The following is a 17,691-nucleotide window of genomic DNA, read 5'->3' on the forward strand; positions in this document are numbered from 1 at the left end:
TCCCTTTGACCTGGTCTCACACACACACACACACACACACACACACACACACACACACACACACACACACGCACACACACACACGCACACACACGCACACACACACACACGCTGCAAATAATCCCACCCAGAGGACTCTTCAGGCTTGTCCCAGAAACTATTAGCAGATAGCATCAGTGTATGTAGGAATGTAAACATTTACAGTAAAGCTGAAAGACATCAACTCCCCCTGGGGAAGACACATCCATCACGCCAACCGCATCAGCACTCACAAGCCCCCCCCCCCCCCCATGGTTCCAAAAGTTATTAGCTATCACACCTTGGTGAACAATTGGAACCGATTATGACGATCAGCACACATTAATGTCCTGTCAGTGAAGTTGGTAACTTGACTGATGCATGCTGCAGTGTACAACGTTACTGCAAATTTCAATAATATTTTCATTTACCAAAGCAAAATATTCTTTTGAAAACTGGTTTACATCTTTTGACTAAACTTGTTTGACGTTTGAGGCTGAGCAGTGTAGAACCCAGCAGTTGTTGAGGCCCACTAGTATTGAGCCTGTGTAAAGAAATGCATTGATCCCAGCTCTGTGTTTGTCAGAGCAGGAGCCGGGGTCATGGAGGGATTAGAAAGAATAGAAAGATGAGCCCACCCAGGACTTTCAAAAACAGACTCATTTGAAGGAAGTAGCACAGGTCTAGTCTACACGATGTGTGTGTGCGTGTGTGTGTGTGTGTGTGTGTGTGTGTGTGCGCGTGTGCGCGTGTGCGCATGTGTGTGTCTTAGTCCATTAGGAGCAGATATGGGGTATTCAGGGCTGAGAGTTTGAGTGGAGGCAGATTAAGGAACAGCACAAAGGTAAAGCTCACGAGGGAAAGTAAGACCACGAACACACACCCTTGCCAAACATTTCATTGTATGTTTGTATGCACAGTTTATATTTTTGCACAATTATAAATGAAAACTCTTGCTGAAACATACAAAGAATATTGCATTTAAACTGAAAAATATAAAACATATACGTTCTACTACAAGCAACAACTGGAAACTTAAAGGGTTGTATGACGTGTAATGTGTCTGTATATGCATTTGTAGAAACAGTGTGTCTTTCAGTGGTTGAGGGCGAGTATGCGCTGAGCTCCTCTGTCCATAGATGGACAGGAAGTCTTCCAAGCTGCCACATTTCCTTCCTCCTACTCCTCTTCGCTCTCATGTCTCCCACACACATGCTCAGACAGACACACACTCCTCCGCAGCCGGTCGCAGGAATCCAAATGTTTTAATTAGCGGTGATAAGCGGAGACAAGGAGAGCATTGAGCAGCTCTGACACAGAGAGAGGCGACTCCTATCAGAGGGTTGATAAAGAAACTCCTCAGGCCCACTTACGGCCTCTCAAGCTTCCCTCCTCCCTCTCCTCTCCATGCTCTCTCTTTCCACACCTCCAACAAGAGGGACTCTCATCCCTGCTGTGTGAAACAGTATCCAAAGTCTTTTAAGAGGCCAGCTTGTTGTCTTATCATCACAACCCCAATTTAAACTAACTTTCACTCATCTGCTTGCAGTTTAAATCCAAACCTTGCTGTTTTGGTTTCATGTGTGCAGTGGTTGTACTCATCTGTGCCATGTTTTTAGTCTGTGGAGTAGAATCATGTTCTACTCTCTAGATCACATCATTAACCGAAGAGCAACAGGAATATATTTCACAAGGGGTTAGGACGGAGACGCAGAGCAAAACACATGTCCTAACCTTGAACCAATGCTGTATCTCTGGAGGTCTGGACACACACACACACACACACACACACACAAGCCCCGAGTCCACCTGATACACACGGACGGATACAATGTAAATTGGACGGATCCTCCCTGAAGCCGTATGCCAGAGAAAAATATTTGTGTGTTGATAACAAATTTACAATCTTCAGCGACTTTTCACAGCAAAAATGCAATGGATGAAAATGAATTAGACATTAATAAAAACATTTTCCTTTTTAAATGGCTCCATTATAGATCACTGCTGCAAACACCTGTCACTCAAGTTATTAAGTGTGTAATGAAAACTTTTGAATAGGTGTGAAAGCTTCCATTGAATAAACAAATGGCTCACGGTTTTCACCAGACCAGTTTGTGCTGACTGGAGCTCGAAGGCATAGCAGTTAAGCTTATTTGACAGGAAGGGAAGACAGCTTTCTTTTCAAGATCAAGTTCAAAGGGTAGGAGGTTCGTTTCTTCCTCAGTGTCCCTGACTGCACCTGTGTTGCTTCGACACACACATACACACACACACACACACACACGGAAGGAATCTTGTCCACACTGCTTCCACCCCACTGACAGACAACTTTAGCTTCGGTCTCAGGCCGTGAGTGTGTGTGTCTTTGCACTTGCACATGTGCTGGATGTATAGCTACCGAGGGTGTGTGTGTGTGTGTTAAATTGCGGTTGCAGCTCTCTGAAGTGCTTTTAAGGAGATTTTATGACCTCGCTTACCTTTTAAAAGAATTTGTCACAACATTTGAGACTGAGGGAAGGGCAGAGGAGAGAAAGTGCCAGACACCTGCAGTCATCTGTAACAATGCTGCAGTTCATCAGACACTGCCAAGGCTTCACTCCAAAAGGCCCAAGGGATGGTGTGTGTGTGTGCGCGTGTGTGTGTGTGTGTGTGTGTGTGTGTGTGTGTGTGCATACGTGCCTTTTGCTTTGATCATGAAAGCAGTGTGGCAGAGGATTGGTGATCCCTCCTTAGGCAGAAAAGGCTGGTGAAATATTCCCTCTTTATGCACACAGCTTTTCTAACTCTTTCTAGCCTCCACTGATTTTATGTTGTTTTTTTTCTCCATCATCACACTTTGGTTTTGTCTGCTCATATGAAAATATCAGTTTCCCTGCCTTAGGAGCATTATTCCTCCTCTCTCCCTTTCTCCATATTCTGGCCCATTAGCAATGGCATTTTACTATAAACACTTGGATTCATCGAGGAGCTTTCTATTCATTGCAAGTCTTGCGTGTTATTCTTTTATTGCACTAGAAGTGAGACGGATCCCGTTTCAAACTCACGCCACAGCCGCACACAACATCTCCACGTAGTCCTGTGATCGCTACATGTGGCTTCACATCACATAGAAATGCTCATAATCAAAACAGCTGCTTTCTCTTCTGTTGCAGCTTTCTCCCACAGAGGAATCACTGTGTGCTTGAGTATTTGTATGTGTGTGTGTGTATGTGTGTGTGTTTTAGCAATCATCTTGTATCCTTGGTGGTGGTGGGAAGAATTTCTCCTCCCCAACTTGTTCTCTTAAGTGATGACAGGAGCCATATCTCCCCCGCATCCTAATTCTTCACATCTCGGCACTATGGGAGACATTCAAGCCAAAACTGGCACAGTGGGTTGATCATCTTTCTGCTATGTTGGCAGATTGTCCGTCATCCAGATTTTACATTTTGCTATGCATCCAAATTATGCATTTTGCTATGCTTCATAATTCAGTCTGATGCTACCACCTTTGGAGTCAACATCAACATTTCTGACCTGACACTTCAAACTTAAAAATAATGTCTAATACTGATGTGAACCGGGAAGACTAAACGACTATATAGCCTTGAAAAGGTTAGCATAATCACATCTTTCCGACTCATTCTAAACTGCATGAATAACTTTGGAACAGTTGTCCATGTATGCGTACATGAAATAAAGTAACACCTACATTTACAAAAGACTGGCAGTTAAGTGTATTATATCACTTGCCCTTGTAAAATTATTTATAGCACTTTGAGAAAGTCGACATTTCTCAGAAATACAATTCATATCAGATTGCATTAATCCAATTAGCACTTTGGTTGTGGCCAATAATGGAAAACAAACATAATGAAAATCAGAGATAATATCTCAATTCATAGTTATCTTGTCTGCAGATTGTTGTGCAGGATCGGGTGGTACAGAATGCCAGTAAAGAACAAAGTCTAAACAAATTACACCAGCAACAAATATGTATCATGTACTATCATGTACTTGCATGTACTATGCAGCAAAAAGCTTGTGTGCTCTACTCTCACAGGAACCCTTCTAGTTTTAGTTTCCCTCCTCTTGTCTTGGCTTCGCTCCTCTCCTCCCCTCAAACCTTGCTGTATGTGCCTAGAGTGTGAGAGACTGCAGCAGCCAAAGGGATTACAACAACAGCTCCTTTATCCAGCAGCACCACCAAGGAGCGTGAGATCACAACCTGTATGTGTGTGTGTGTGTGTGTGTGTGTGTGTGTGTGTGTGTGTATCTCAGTGAGTTAGACCAAGAGCCTGTAATCACACCTCATCCATTAGATGCTGGCAAGGATGGAATAAAGTGGACATTATGGCATAATCCTGTATCACTCTGTAATTCATGCTGAGTGGTCCAGTCATGATTTGGCTTAATGTATGGAGAGAGATCCGACAAGACACGCCACAAAAGAACCATAAATATGGAGAGCGTAAGAGAAGAGTGAGGGAGAGTTGTTGTCGAGGACCTGAGTCCTTCATGCGTTCACATTCCTAAGTACCCTTGGAGTGTGTGTGTGTTTGTGACCGTGTGTGTGTGAAATACACCCTTCCACAGGTGCTTGCTGTAAGGGGCTTTGACCGGAGGCTTGAGTTTCCAAAACATGGGCTTACACCAATACACAAGGGAGTGTATGCATGTGTTTCTGCCAGCCCCTCATCAACTTGTAAGAGTCTTTTTCACCAGAAAAGACATATGCAGTGTGTGTGTGTGTGTGTGTGTGTGTGTGTGTTACTGTCCAAATAAAGTCAGACAGGATGGCCTTGAAATAACAATAATATGCTGTTGAGAAGACAAAGGGTTCCAGGTTTGCTTAGAGGGCAGCAGCCACGGATCTACTCAGTCACACACGTATGCATAATACCCACACACCCACTGGGTAAACACTTAAGAGTAATAATGACTGAGTGTAAAGTGTGCCACTCTGACAGCAATAACTATTTTCTTGTGATGTGCATCTAATTACAATCATCAATTGCTGCTTTTAAAAGGGTGTAATTGTTGTGAAAAGCTCGGTACTAATCATTGTAATGAAAGTCAATGTTTTCATAATGACAGATAAAGCTTTGTGATTGCTGGTATCTGTGAAGAATTAATGTAATCTGTAATAGCGTGCAAAAGCACAGGTTTCACTTATGACTAACTGTTGGCTCAATTTCAATCAAGCATCTCAGCCGACTAGCAGGGTCTAGAATTGGCACACATACAGCTATTAATCATGTGATTAATTACATCCTGCTATGGCATGTTAAAACATCTATATGACTCAGAACTAATGACAGCAGAAAAAAATAAATAAAAATGTATTGGCATCCGCAGAAAGGCTTCACCTGTTTCATCCGCTAAAGAGGAAGCGCATTTGTCTGGGTGACAGAAAGGAGTAACAGCCACACAACAGACTGTTGTTGTGCCTTGACACCCCTTATTTTATGCCTGCGGTGTAGAATTGTGATAGAATCTGAATTGTAAGTCGCTTTGGATAAAAGCGTCTGCTAAATGACTGTAATGTAATGTAATGTAACAAAGCCAAAGGAAAACCAACCAGACCTAAACTTAAAAAATAATACCATACCAACCAGCAGTTTAGTAAATCTCACATGGCATTGTCAAAGCAGATTACTTCAAGTGCTCTAATTGCAACACATAGAGACAAACAATATAACAATCAAGACCCGAGTGCACCTTAACGACCGCATCATATTCAGTATTAATGACCAGGATATTTATTGTCATTCATCGTTCCACGGCGGGCGGATGAGTAGCTTACCTTGACTTGCTGGGGAGATTTTAGAACATTACATTCATGTGACAGTGTGACATTTCCCGATTTTTTTTATTATGTTCCAGCTGCTCAGTGAACACAGAGCAGTTCCTTCTCCTGCTGTTTTAGCTAGCTTCATTTAACAACACAAATCAACATGTTGATTATATAACTTGGTAGCTGCCATTTATTTTATTTCCCCGCAAAGTCGGAATACTTATGAACCTGGATTCCTGGTCAACAGGGAGCTCACACCGCAGACAAACATTTTCAAACACGTGTCAAAGGTCAACCCCGCCCACACGGATCCTCCAGACTTTTAATTGGCTAGATACTTCTTCAGAAAACCAATCATATTCGCAATCATTAAAAAGATACAAAAATAGAAAGTAGTGTAATGTAACTAAGTACATTTCCTCAATTACTATAGGCTACACTCAATTGTAGGCCGACTGTAGTCTAATGTTTCTTTATTTACATTTTTAAGCTTCTTTATACTTCTTCTCACGACATTTATTTGATAACGTTATAACTTTGCATATTCAGATAATGAATACAAAATATAAATAAACCAATAAATGATGATGTAATATTATGGATAAAAAAAAATGTATCCCACCTTCAGCAGTTGCAGAATTAAAGTAACACACTAATGCATGAATATCTGCAGTTGGTAATTTATAAGGATTCTTAAATGGGCCTCATTTACACTGTGGTATTATTAACCAAAAGATCAGAGTACTTCTTACACCACTGCATAAAGTAACAAATCCCTATTTGATTGGGTAGGCCTGTGGTCAATCTGGCAAGGCCTTGGCTACACACCTGACACACACACACACACACACACACACACACACACAGACGCTCTTAGACAAACAGAGTGAGACAGAAAGGGGCAAATGACCAGACTCAATAGTTTACTCCTCTCAGACTGCTGAGATTTGGACCAGACAGGCAAAGTCTCACTCACACTCACACACACACACACACACACACAGACACACACACACACAGACAGGCAGATAAATATAAAGCATATGAAAATTACCTTCGAAAGACGTGAGACTTGTTGCCCCTCTGAATCTGTATCACAGTATTTCTACACACATGCTATTTTAACCCATACCTTTCCTACTCACGTAAAGCCTTTCAGTCAGCCTCTCGTGAGTTTCAGAGACACACTGGGCAAGCTTCTGCAGCATCAGTAGAGGAAAGAGAGACACAAATACATCATTCTAACATGACAGGCCACACATACTGTACATGTTCGATAGTGAGAGAGAGAGTGACAGACACGGTTCATTAATGCTCCCTGTTTGAACAGGTGTCTGTAGAGGCTGAGGTGGTGAAGCTGTCACTCCTCACCACACTTTGTAAAAGCAGTAAACTTTCTGCTCTGAAACTGACGCGTCCACAGATTCTAACTAAAGGATGTTGTTTGTGTAGTCCTATAGGGAGACCATGGGCAGGAAATCCTTTTTTTGATTTGAAAACATATTTTCCGTACATGAAACAATCAGTTAATCGGTTCACAACTTCAGCCTGGTGCAGTCGGCCAACCTTGTCATACGCAGTTGATTTCTATTTCCAGACATCCTCACGAGTAGAGTTATGAAATGTCATTTTGTACAAAGATGAAAACATTAATGCAATATTCTAAGGATGATACTTTCAAATGTGACCGACTCTGGTCAAATGATGTTGTGGACTCATAGCATTGACAGGTGATGGAGGTACATTCAGAAAACGCATGTATCATATTTGTGTCTGCATGCATAACAACCTTTCTTTAAGCATGGGTCATGAATTTATGATCACGACAGTTAAAGAGTCCTTACAGCTATTTTTTTTATTACAATTCCAATCACCTCTGATGCTTCTCTAATCTCAGAGTCTAGATCTTGGTTTGAATTTTCTATCTTTTCTAGGCTCTAATGAAGTTTTTCAATATCCAATCCATCTTTCAGTCCATTATTTACTTTCTACGGTTATCAAAGTTTACTTTATCAGGCATCATTTGCTGAAATTCACAGCTTCACTCCTCTGTCTGTTTGTGTGCAGGTGGTGTCCACAGGTTCAAATTGTGTTTTCAGTCTTCAGGGTCAAAGTTGAAATCTGCACCTGTGTTCAAGACTAAACAACTGTACCTGCCTCAAACTAAACATAAATACCTGAAAACAGACAAACTCACCATGTGTTTCAGTACAGATGTGGCTCAGGGCATCCATCCCGTTGGTTTCCATTCACCAGGAAAACAAAGACTTAAGAACCTTTATACACACACCCAGATTATGACAATGTGGACTTGTTGTTCCTGCAACGACTGGTGAATAGGCATAACTTGTCTCAGTCATCTTCCCGGAGCAAAGTATTCAGAGACACTTAAAGAAATCAGAACATGGCTCCCATCATTTATGAGCAGTGAGTAGAGCCCCACTGCTCAGTCTTTATTCAACGAGTGCAATTCAGTGTCAGAAACAATCAGACATCAATCAATAAGAATGACAGCTTCCATTTATGTGTACTCAATGAGGGTAAAGATACAGATCTGGTGGTATACTGAACTCCTTTTGGGCACAGAACAATGAACACAACCTTTGAGGTCAAGCACAGATATTGAGTAGTTCACAAGCTGAAAACAGGCTGAAAGCTTCAGTTAATGCACAGAAATGACCGTTTTAATGCTGCCCTGGTTTGCTCTGCCAAACATGCACACAAGGCATTAATGGTGTGTATTTGGATGATCCAAGGGTGGATTAAACACATACATTGGGGGGGGGGGGGGGGGGGGGGGGAATAAAAAGGAAAGTTTAAAGCAATTCAATTGCTGGAAATAAAATACAATTTAAGGAATCAAAATCATTAAAAATAAATTAAACACACTAATCAGATACCCTGAATATTTGTATTTTCTGCCCAATTATATTATAGGGAACAATCTTGGACTTCGACATTTGAAAGAGAGAAAAATATGATAATTATTCATTTAACTGCCAATAGCAAAAGAAAAAAGGGACCCCAACTCAGGTCAATAGTCTTTTTTTGTTAAATAATTACTTTAAATCATCAAATACTATTGGACTATATTTACAGTTTTAATGATTTAATTGATTTTAATTAACCAAGATATAAAAGATGGTCTTATCTTTTGCCTTGTTGGAAGGGTTTCATTGCACCTCAACAGAGGCATCTGGAAACTGATCCATGACAGGAAATGAATGTGTGCAACATGTTGTCAGCCGTGGTTAATTTGCTTTTGATTCTAAATGGCTTAAATACTATTAAATTTCATCAAAGACGGAATGCCTGTGTGTAGCCCAATCTAGTAAGTGAACCCGTCTTGGATTACTTTAAGAATAGTATGTGATATATTAAAAAAGGGCCGTATTGATTAATCCAGAGAGGGTTTTAATGTTAAACTCATGGCTTGGATGGGCAGAAAAAACTGGTCCTAGGACAGCAAAGCTTCTGAATCTACAAGAGTTAACAAAGTAACACTACTGCCCTCTGCTGACTACCTTTCCAACTCAAAACTTGTGCGTTCTTGACATTTACCCTCAGCTTGAATAAACGTAGTGGTCACTAGAATAGCTTGAAAGAATAAATCTTGAAGGATGAACTACTTCTATAACACTGTGTAAATATGTTCTTATAGAGGAGAAAACAACATAACTCAAACCACACCTAGTCTTGAATTATCTTGGCAGAAAAGTAACCGCTCAAGCAGTCTTTGAAGAGGTCTTTTTTATCTGCCATGTCTGAAAAGCATGGGACAACTGAGCTGGATTTTAGTCAGACTCTATGTGCGTATTGACTTCATCTTCTCCTCACAGGGAGGCCAGAACATTATTAGAGGAGAATGAACAAAGGAGAGATCTAGATCTCAGCCTCCATGTGCTGCGTTTTCCTCTTGTTGTGCTGGTGCTTGGTGAGTCCATACTTGAAGAACTCATAGACCGACCAGCTGATGGCTGTGGAGGGCATCTGGTAGATGATCCTCGCCTGGACTCCCCTGAAGAAGCCCTTCAGGCCGCCCAGCCTGTAAACAGTCCTGAAGGCGTGGGCAAGGCCCGAGATGTGTCTGTGGGCTCCTGGGCCTTGGCTCTGACCGGGGCCTTGGCCAGAAGACAGGGAGCTGAGGGCTAGAGACTCCTGGGTGTTGAGCAGGGTCTTGCAGACGTCCAGAGGCGTGGTGGTCGCAGCCGCGATGGCACCAGCCAAAGCTCCGGACAACATGTGGGACGAGGGATTGTACTGTCTGTGGGGGTTGAGCAGCTCCTGAAGATACTCATAGGTCATGAAGTGGAGCGCCTGGAAGGGCACGTTCATGGTGAGCTGGGTGGTGTAGCTGCGGTAGAACGCAGCGGGGCCCTCTTTCTGCCACACGGCGCGTATACAGTCCATCACGCCGCGGTAAGGCGAATTATACATCTGCATGCGCTGCTTCACAACTAGGGCCAGACGGGTAGATGTATTGATGGAGGAGAAGGGTGTCCAGGGTTGGTAGAATGAAGATGGCAAAGATAGAAAAAGAAAAGGAAGGAATTAGTGAGCTAATGCCGACTGTAAATTAGTGCTTAAAACACATGAAGTTTCAATAAACACACTTCAAGAGCATTTGCTCAGACAGCTGCACCCCATCTAACAGCTGCACACGAGGACTCTGACCAGTGTCCTTCGACTGAAATGTTTGGGCAGGTGGACTAGAGGCAGCTGTGAAAGTCAATATGTGAGACTGCAGGGTTAAGGCCAACATGGGAAGATGGCTGCAAGTGTCTTCACTGAACTGTCTGTACTTTGGTTTTGAGAGAGAAAACGTCGGAATTCTGGGGTGAAAGGCAAATGGCGCCGTACTGTAAAAATGTTGCCCTTACCTTCAGTTGGGTTCATGACAGCATCGTGAAGCAGTGTGGCCACACACCCAGCTGTTCCTGAAACAAATACACACAGGGAATTACTACACTTTGAGATAATCATGGAGAACACAGAAGGAAAATAGAGAAGACTGCACCGCAGTAAAGAGACAGAGAAATGAGAAGCATTTCCTGCATTATTCCTGAAAGCTGCAGATGTCATGCTCAAAAGAAGATATCTTAGCAGAATTGGTGCATATTCAGCAATTTGAGCAGGTGTAAACTAGAGAACAGGCCTGACTGATATCAGGTGGCCAAACCTGAGCAAAGAGAGACACCTGGTGGACAAGGCAGTTCATTGCTCTTTCGTGAGATACAATTAAAACCCAAAAAGCTTTAAAAGACGGGACCAACAGAGGAGAGAGAAGATGAGTCGGGAGAAAGAGGACTTACCCAGCCTCCCACTAAACTGGAAAAGAAGGAAGAGAGAGAGTAGGGAGAACAAGGAATAAGGAAATGGTTGACATTCAGAGCAAATTGACTCTTTGGTTCAATCTCTTTCTATTTTGCATCCAAGGTGACAACAGATCAACAGCTGATCCTGGCACTTCCTTACAATGTACAACTGGAGCTATGAAAAGCCTCTGTTCAATTTGCCTGCCAGGGGTTTTTAGAACTGCTTGGGGCATGTCTGCCCCATACACGGATTAGGCCGAGTCAGCAGCTTTTATAGAGATCCCACTGAAGGTGCCTGGCATTAGGGTTCTCAAAGTTAAGATAGCCATACATGATCTGTACATCTACAGTACATGTCATGGTTAATGTGTGTATATGTATGTTTTATGGTACCATTAGCCAAATGACTGTTAGCCCCTGGGTGAATGACATCACTTAGAGTCTTTTTGAGTTTCTCATAGCTGGCAAAATAGAGGGCATGGGCAGGCCCTGCCCCAACTGCGGTTGCATTCAGCCCTCGCATTGGTCGCCAGACTCCCTCTGTGGCAACAATTCGTCGGAGAGCATCCATCACGTTCCTGTAGCGGGCTGCGGGGTCGGGCTGGAGGCTCTGCATGCGTGTCTGAAAAAGAGTAAAAAAGGTGGAATGTAGCAAAGTTCAAAGTCAACAGTGGGCTCTCTTCCCGTCCCCCAGGCCTAGGTGTTACGTTTAGGAATATGTTCACTGAATTAGATATAAAATTATAATGTAATTCATAATTTAAGTCTGACCACATGTCTTCCTAATATTGCCAAGAATAGCACAATGAAAAGAGTCCCGAATAGACTGCAGTGTGAATAAGGGGTCAAATAAGGGAAATTCGACATTGTGTGCGGTGTACATGGATAATTGAATAGAAGGAAGTATGGAGTTACAACTCCAAGGTCACAAGGGGACATAAGCTGACTTCCTGTAAGCCTCTTTCGCCACTGACCCCGAGGCACACCTTTCTCTCTTCCTCTTAACACACACACATGCACACTGAGATTAATGATAAGATCATACTAACATTCCCGAGAGGACAAGTGCAAGGGATCAGTGTTTCAGTCACCTGCTATTTGGTTTTTCAGAGAGGGCTGCTGGGGTTACACTGGGTGAGTGCGTCTGTCTCTGGTATTCAGAGATTGTGTCGCTGCCATTTCCTCAAACGCCTGTGTATGTGCATGCATGCTATATCAAAGCCGTGGCCTCATGTCACTCTATACTACAGCTGTGTAATGCAGGGCCCAAAGAGGGCTAGCTAACAGAGGTACGAGTACATGCATAGGCATGTCTCGTTGCATGGCGGTAAAGAAAAGAGAATTGTTATTGGAATACTGGCTTCCTTATTAATTGATGCCCCCAACAAATGCATGCATGGACGTCTTGCATGGAACAGCTATTGGTCAGATGTGTTTACCTGTCGTATGGAATGTTTGCACATCTAGAAAGCAATGACCTTTGTGATAAATGCAAAACACTGCAACTACCACTATTTGGAGGGAGCACTGAATTCTTCTTAGTTTCTTTCAATGGCAAATTCAATACAATTGAAATTCCAGTCATGTGCTCTGTGCAGTACAACTCTGGCAGACCTACAAATGCAACACGCTTTTTGAAATCCACAACCAATTACTGGGATTTAGGAAACATTAAGGGCGAATGACAGCCTATTCTAAACTATAATTACACAACAATCTCTTAAGTGAGAGGCTTATCGTACAGGAGGGAAAGGCTTTATTTTTGTGTAGGGGGGAAACGGCTATAAATAGCAAACCTAAATTTAAAAAAAGGAATATGTTCTCTGCATCAATGTGTGGCTGTTTATGAGCAGTAGACAACATTATGCTGAGTCACAATGCCCCCAATCTCCCACTGCATGCTGGGAAAGATGCTGAGATGCAATAGCGATGTAGCAGGGTTCTGTACACATTGGTCTTGTCCAGGTTCAGGGCTGCACAGGCTCCAACAGATACACTACATGTGTAAGAGACATTGATGATGTACAGCTTTACAGTCTGACATTGACAGCTGACTATACTAAGCTCATCTCAACCCTTTGCCCGTGTTATACAACGATCACTGCTGCACACTGCTGCATTCAGCTGAGTGACCTCCTGGAGCAATAGGTCGTGCCTCTATAGCTGTGTTTACGTTGAAAACAAAATAAACTCTCACATAACAAAGAAGACCACATGATATGAACTGTCCCTGTGCAGTTGCATGACTCGCATGTGATCAAAAGACCTTTGCAAAGAATTAGTTATAGTGTGTTAAGCAGTAAGCCTGTTCTCACAGTGTATACAACTAACAAAGTAGCAACAGATGCTGGACTTGAAGGGCCAAATGGTCTCAAAACTCTTTCGGTGTGTCTTGTAATAATAGTGGCAGGCTAAGATACTAGAAACAACAACATTTAACAGCGACTATGGCTTTGGTCTCCCAGAACTAGAATTGATAACTTGTTCCTCTTATTAATGCTACTTGAAATAGTTACCTAACTAACGGATTTGCTTACACATAACCACACACATTAATTACCTACGCACTATCATATCCGTTGAGGCTTTGACAGCAGATTGATTTGAGGACGTTAGTTTCACGTTAAGTACGTTTGACCCAGCTACATGTTGTCATAACCGTCGCCAGCAGCTACCGTTCGTCGCGCTTAACGTATTATATAGCATGCTAACACGTTAGCTAGCAGGGATGTGAAACGCTAACTGCGCCGGCTGACCTTGTCACAGCCGTCAGCTCTGCAGCGTGTTTAGGTTAGCGAGCAAGCTAATGCGATATGCTAACAAACACGTTGGCTGCACGAATAACACACGCAGAAACACAACAGAGACGCGAGTGCACTGAACATTCATACAATGGTCATGGATTCAGCTTGTTAGCCACTGAGCAACGCTACCTTGACACAGTCGATGGGGAACATGAGGCAATGCTCCATGATCCCGGCCACGGCTCCAGCCAACATGTGGGTGCTAGTGGAAGCTCCCTGTGGCAAACCCTCATAGTCTGGTTCAGTGTCCTCTGGTTGTGCATCTTGTGCACTACGGATGAAATCAACAGTCTGTAGCTCCGTTTCCCCTCCGATCCGGGGTGTCAGGCTTCCCACGATACTTTCCGAAACTCCCCAGAATCTGCCCCCCAGCCATCGAACTTCTGCCCCGGCAGATGCACCAGCAACCCCGGGATCATTGCCTGTAGTCTCCGCTGTCATCCGACGCTTCCTCACAAATCCATCTGCTTCCATGAGAAACCACGTAAAAAGTATTTAGGCAAGCAGACACTGCGTCTTGTGGGTGGTTTCAGTCCTAAAGTTTCACATTCCCGTGGGGTGGTATCACAGCGTCCTGCCTGCTACACCATTCCCTCCCCGCCTCTTTACTTCCCAGCCAGGGCCAAGCAAGGGAGGCCGTGGCGGACAAATACACACAGAGCTGCACAGCAGGCCGCGATGAGGAAATGATCTCTGATTGGTTACTACAGAGAAGTCTATTCTACTACTTCCGCTATTGGGTGACAGACGTGTCACTCATGATTGAACCCTGTGGTGTGAAAGTTGACATGGAGTACTGCTACACTTTGAGTACATCTGTGAAAGCTATCATAACCTGTAGGTCACTGCAGGTCATTCTACAAGCCTGCAGTTAAATTTGTTTACACTTGAGTTGTCACTTCGTGCTGCTCTTCTAGTCTCATTCACAGTGTTGTGAACTACTGCTTTAAGCCAGCTTTACGTACCTTTGACACTCACATTTTTAGTTCACATAATGGAGCCCCCATGAAACCCAAACTGAAATCTCTGCACCAGAAAACTGAATTTGCATCAGCATGTGTAACTTACTATTAGAAAATATGAGTGACCACATAAAACTGTGTGATGTACAATATTTACTTTTGTTCTTAGCCATCTTGACAGGCTATGTAAATCAAGCTATGTAAACATCTGAATAACAACGGCTGTGATGCTAGTTTGGAGTTACATTTCTGTCTGTGATTCGGCCCACTGATTTTCACACCAACAATATTTCTCATCCTGTTTTCCTCTATCAGTGATACGCAAAGTATTTTAACTGGTTCGCTTATTTTGGAATGACAAAACTTCAAATGTGCATTTTTTTATTACATTTTTTACAAATGTATAATAAGAATTTGTTCAGAATAAGAAAAATAATTATTCCAGTTATTGAGCTTCTACCTTCTAAATTCATTATTATCTGTATACATATGTATATATATTTACACACATACATTTATATATATATATATATACGTATATATACACACATACATATATATATATACATATATGTATAATAACAACGATAACCATTTCTGATAACATAATGTATGACGAGGCTAACTTATGCCACATCAAATGAAAAACATTATGTGTAAAGATGATTAAACAAATAGCGCGTAATGTTTGACTTGACAATCTTAGTATCACAATAAAATATAATGATCTGGTTTGGATCAGTGTCGGGCTGCATCCTTACAATTACTTTCATTCTCATTTTGTCTGTCAATATGTTTTTCATTTAGAGTTTGAACTATAAAATCTAAGAAGGCCCATCACCAATGAACCAGCAATTTTGGGGAAAAAAGACATTTCTCCACATCACACTAAAAAGTATGGACATTAAACATGAATGAATATTGGCTTTTTCTAGTGCTTCAGACCTTCAAATAGATTCCCTCCATTGAGACTACTGAAGTACTATTACACATGGACACGTTACTCTCACAAGCACTTTGCAACTAAAATCATTTTCTCTTATTTGTAATTTAACTTTTTCTTCAGGAAACATGACGTAGTCAATTCTTCAAAGTCTGTACAGTGTCTTTTTATATTAATTTAATTTCCCCCCTGAGCAAATGGATACTACCCCTTGACTATAAAACCAAGTGGGGTATTCTAGGCACTACTTCACCTACTTCAAGCTGCACGAAGAAGGGAAGAATTCTGAAGAGGTCAAAACTCCAGCAACACTTGTAGTATATAAACGACTTTATTGTAAGACCAACGCATTTCGGCTTGTGGCCTTCATCGGGGTCAGATAAATGCACAGAAGATGTCCTCAGTGCTGTAGGAAGACACTCACCAATTTTTTTCTCCCACCTTCTATGCTCTGCTATGAGAGCTGAAAGCTCCAAGGTTAACATCTTCACCAATCAACCTCTCTGTCTGGAAGAGAGAGATTTTTATTATTTTTTTTTTTTTTTCAGAAAATGAGGTAATTGTGTTTTGGTGCGGCACTGTTATAACATAATTTAATTTTCTCCTTTATTGCCTAGGAGAGCCTTCAAGGGCTGTAGTGTTGAATTTCTGCCGACAAAGGGAAATGAAGTGTTAATTTCTGCTTACAATAACAAAATCTCCTGCTTCTGATCTAGTTATGGTTGATTGGCTGCTGTCCGCAGACGTTCCTTAAAGGAAAACCAAGCAGACAGCATATCAGGATAATTTCTCTTCCCTGAAACTAATGCTACTCTAATACACCAAGGGAGAGGTCTGTTAGGTCTAGCAGGAAACTCTAGATCAACATAACACCTCATTTTATTCCCTCCGCCAAGAGAGTGCACAATCTATACAGGCCTCAGGAATTATTTTACACTGTCTAAGCAAAACATAGTCAAAAATCCACATTATATAGACGAGATGAGGAGATAACTGGATCCTGTTCTGCTGTGTTTGGTCGTTTTTGTATCAATTAATACCTTCTTTCCTTAGATCCCAATAGTCAAGCTCCTTCTGTGTATACTCCCTGGACTGCTGCTCAGGCCCACAGATGATCTATGGCCTCTTATCTTATTAATGCATGCTAAGTGAACCACTAGGCCAATATGACATCTTCAAAAGCAGCACTAAGAAACCATTCTTGGTTAAGAGCTCATCTTAAAACTCTTAAGGTGGGCCCTTACTGTGAGATGACTTGAGTCTAACCCCAAACCAGCTGAGAGAGAACGTCTTGAACTGCACCTTTTGATTATTATAATTTTCTTCCCATATATTTTGATATATGTATATTATAAACAAACATCTTCACAAAAAAGTCACATGTATTCTGTGGAGTTTCACATGCAAACATTTTGGTCCCATTGTATTCTGACATCTTATGTTACATATATTTACATCCCTAGGATCTACAAAGAGTAAAATAAGAAAGTCTGGAAGTCATTACAGTCATTGAGGTATTTTTGTTCATAAATTGATTGCCCATCTCTTCAGCCATATTTCACACACGCGCACACACAAAATACAAATATATATGTGAAATGAGTAAATACGAATTTACTAAAATGTGTAACGTCATTACTGAAAGCGAATGATGCAACTTTTAAGTTTTGTATGAGCTGTTTGTGGAAATCCATGACGGGGCTCTGGAGCTGGATTAAATAGAACAACTGTGCCACCAAGTGGACATCTTAATGATGACAGGCAGATGGATGGATCGATACAGTAGATAGATAGAGTTAGTCAGATAGATAGCATGGTAATCCAACACATGTGACAGTGTAAAACTTCACTGAGGGCCTCTTGTTTCTGAAAA

General features: G+C 41.9%; 1 protein-coding gene across 1 annotated transcript; it reads right to left on the reverse strand.

Moving 5' to 3' along the window:
- Positions 1-8,203: 8,203 nt before the first annotated feature.
- On the reverse strand, positions 8,204-14,584 carry slc25a28 (solute carrier family 25 member 28). Its single transcript, XM_076076772.1, has 4 exons — positions 14,043-14,584; positions 11,503-11,731; positions 10,675-10,731; positions 8,204-10,251 (listed from the first exon to the last, which is right to left on the reverse strand). The coding sequence occupies exons 1-4, from the start codon at positions 14,385-14,387 to the stop codon at positions 9,677-9,679; spliced, it is 1,206 nt and encodes a 401-aa protein (XP_075932887.1). The 5' UTR covers positions 14,388-14,584; the 3' UTR covers positions 8,204-9,676.
- Positions 14,585-17,691: the final 3,107 nt, after the last annotated feature.

The sequence above is a fragment of the Anarhichas minor genome, unplaced genomic scaffold, assembly GCF_050575085.1.
Source record: "Anarhichas minor isolate MPS153535 unplaced genomic scaffold, ASM5057508v1 ptg000058l, whole genome shotgun sequence".
Taxonomy (NCBI): domain Eukaryota; kingdom Metazoa; phylum Chordata; class Actinopteri; order Perciformes; family Anarhichadidae; genus Anarhichas; species Anarhichas minor.

Excerpts from the sequence above, each read along its gene's own strand:
- slc25a28 (XM_076076772.1), bottom strand. The coding sequence starts at position 14,387 with ATGGAAGCAGATGGATTTGTGAGGAAGCGTCGGATGACAGCGGAGACT. Across the intron at positions 11,732-14,042 it reads TCCCCATCGACTGTGTCAAG|ACACGCATGCAGAGCCTCCA; the intron begins GTAGCGTTGCTC and ends ACTCTTTTTCAG. Across the intron at positions 10,732-11,502 it reads TAACAGTCATTTGGCTAATG|GAACAGCTGGGTGTGTGGCC; the intron begins GTACCATAAAAC and ends TATTTGTTTCAG.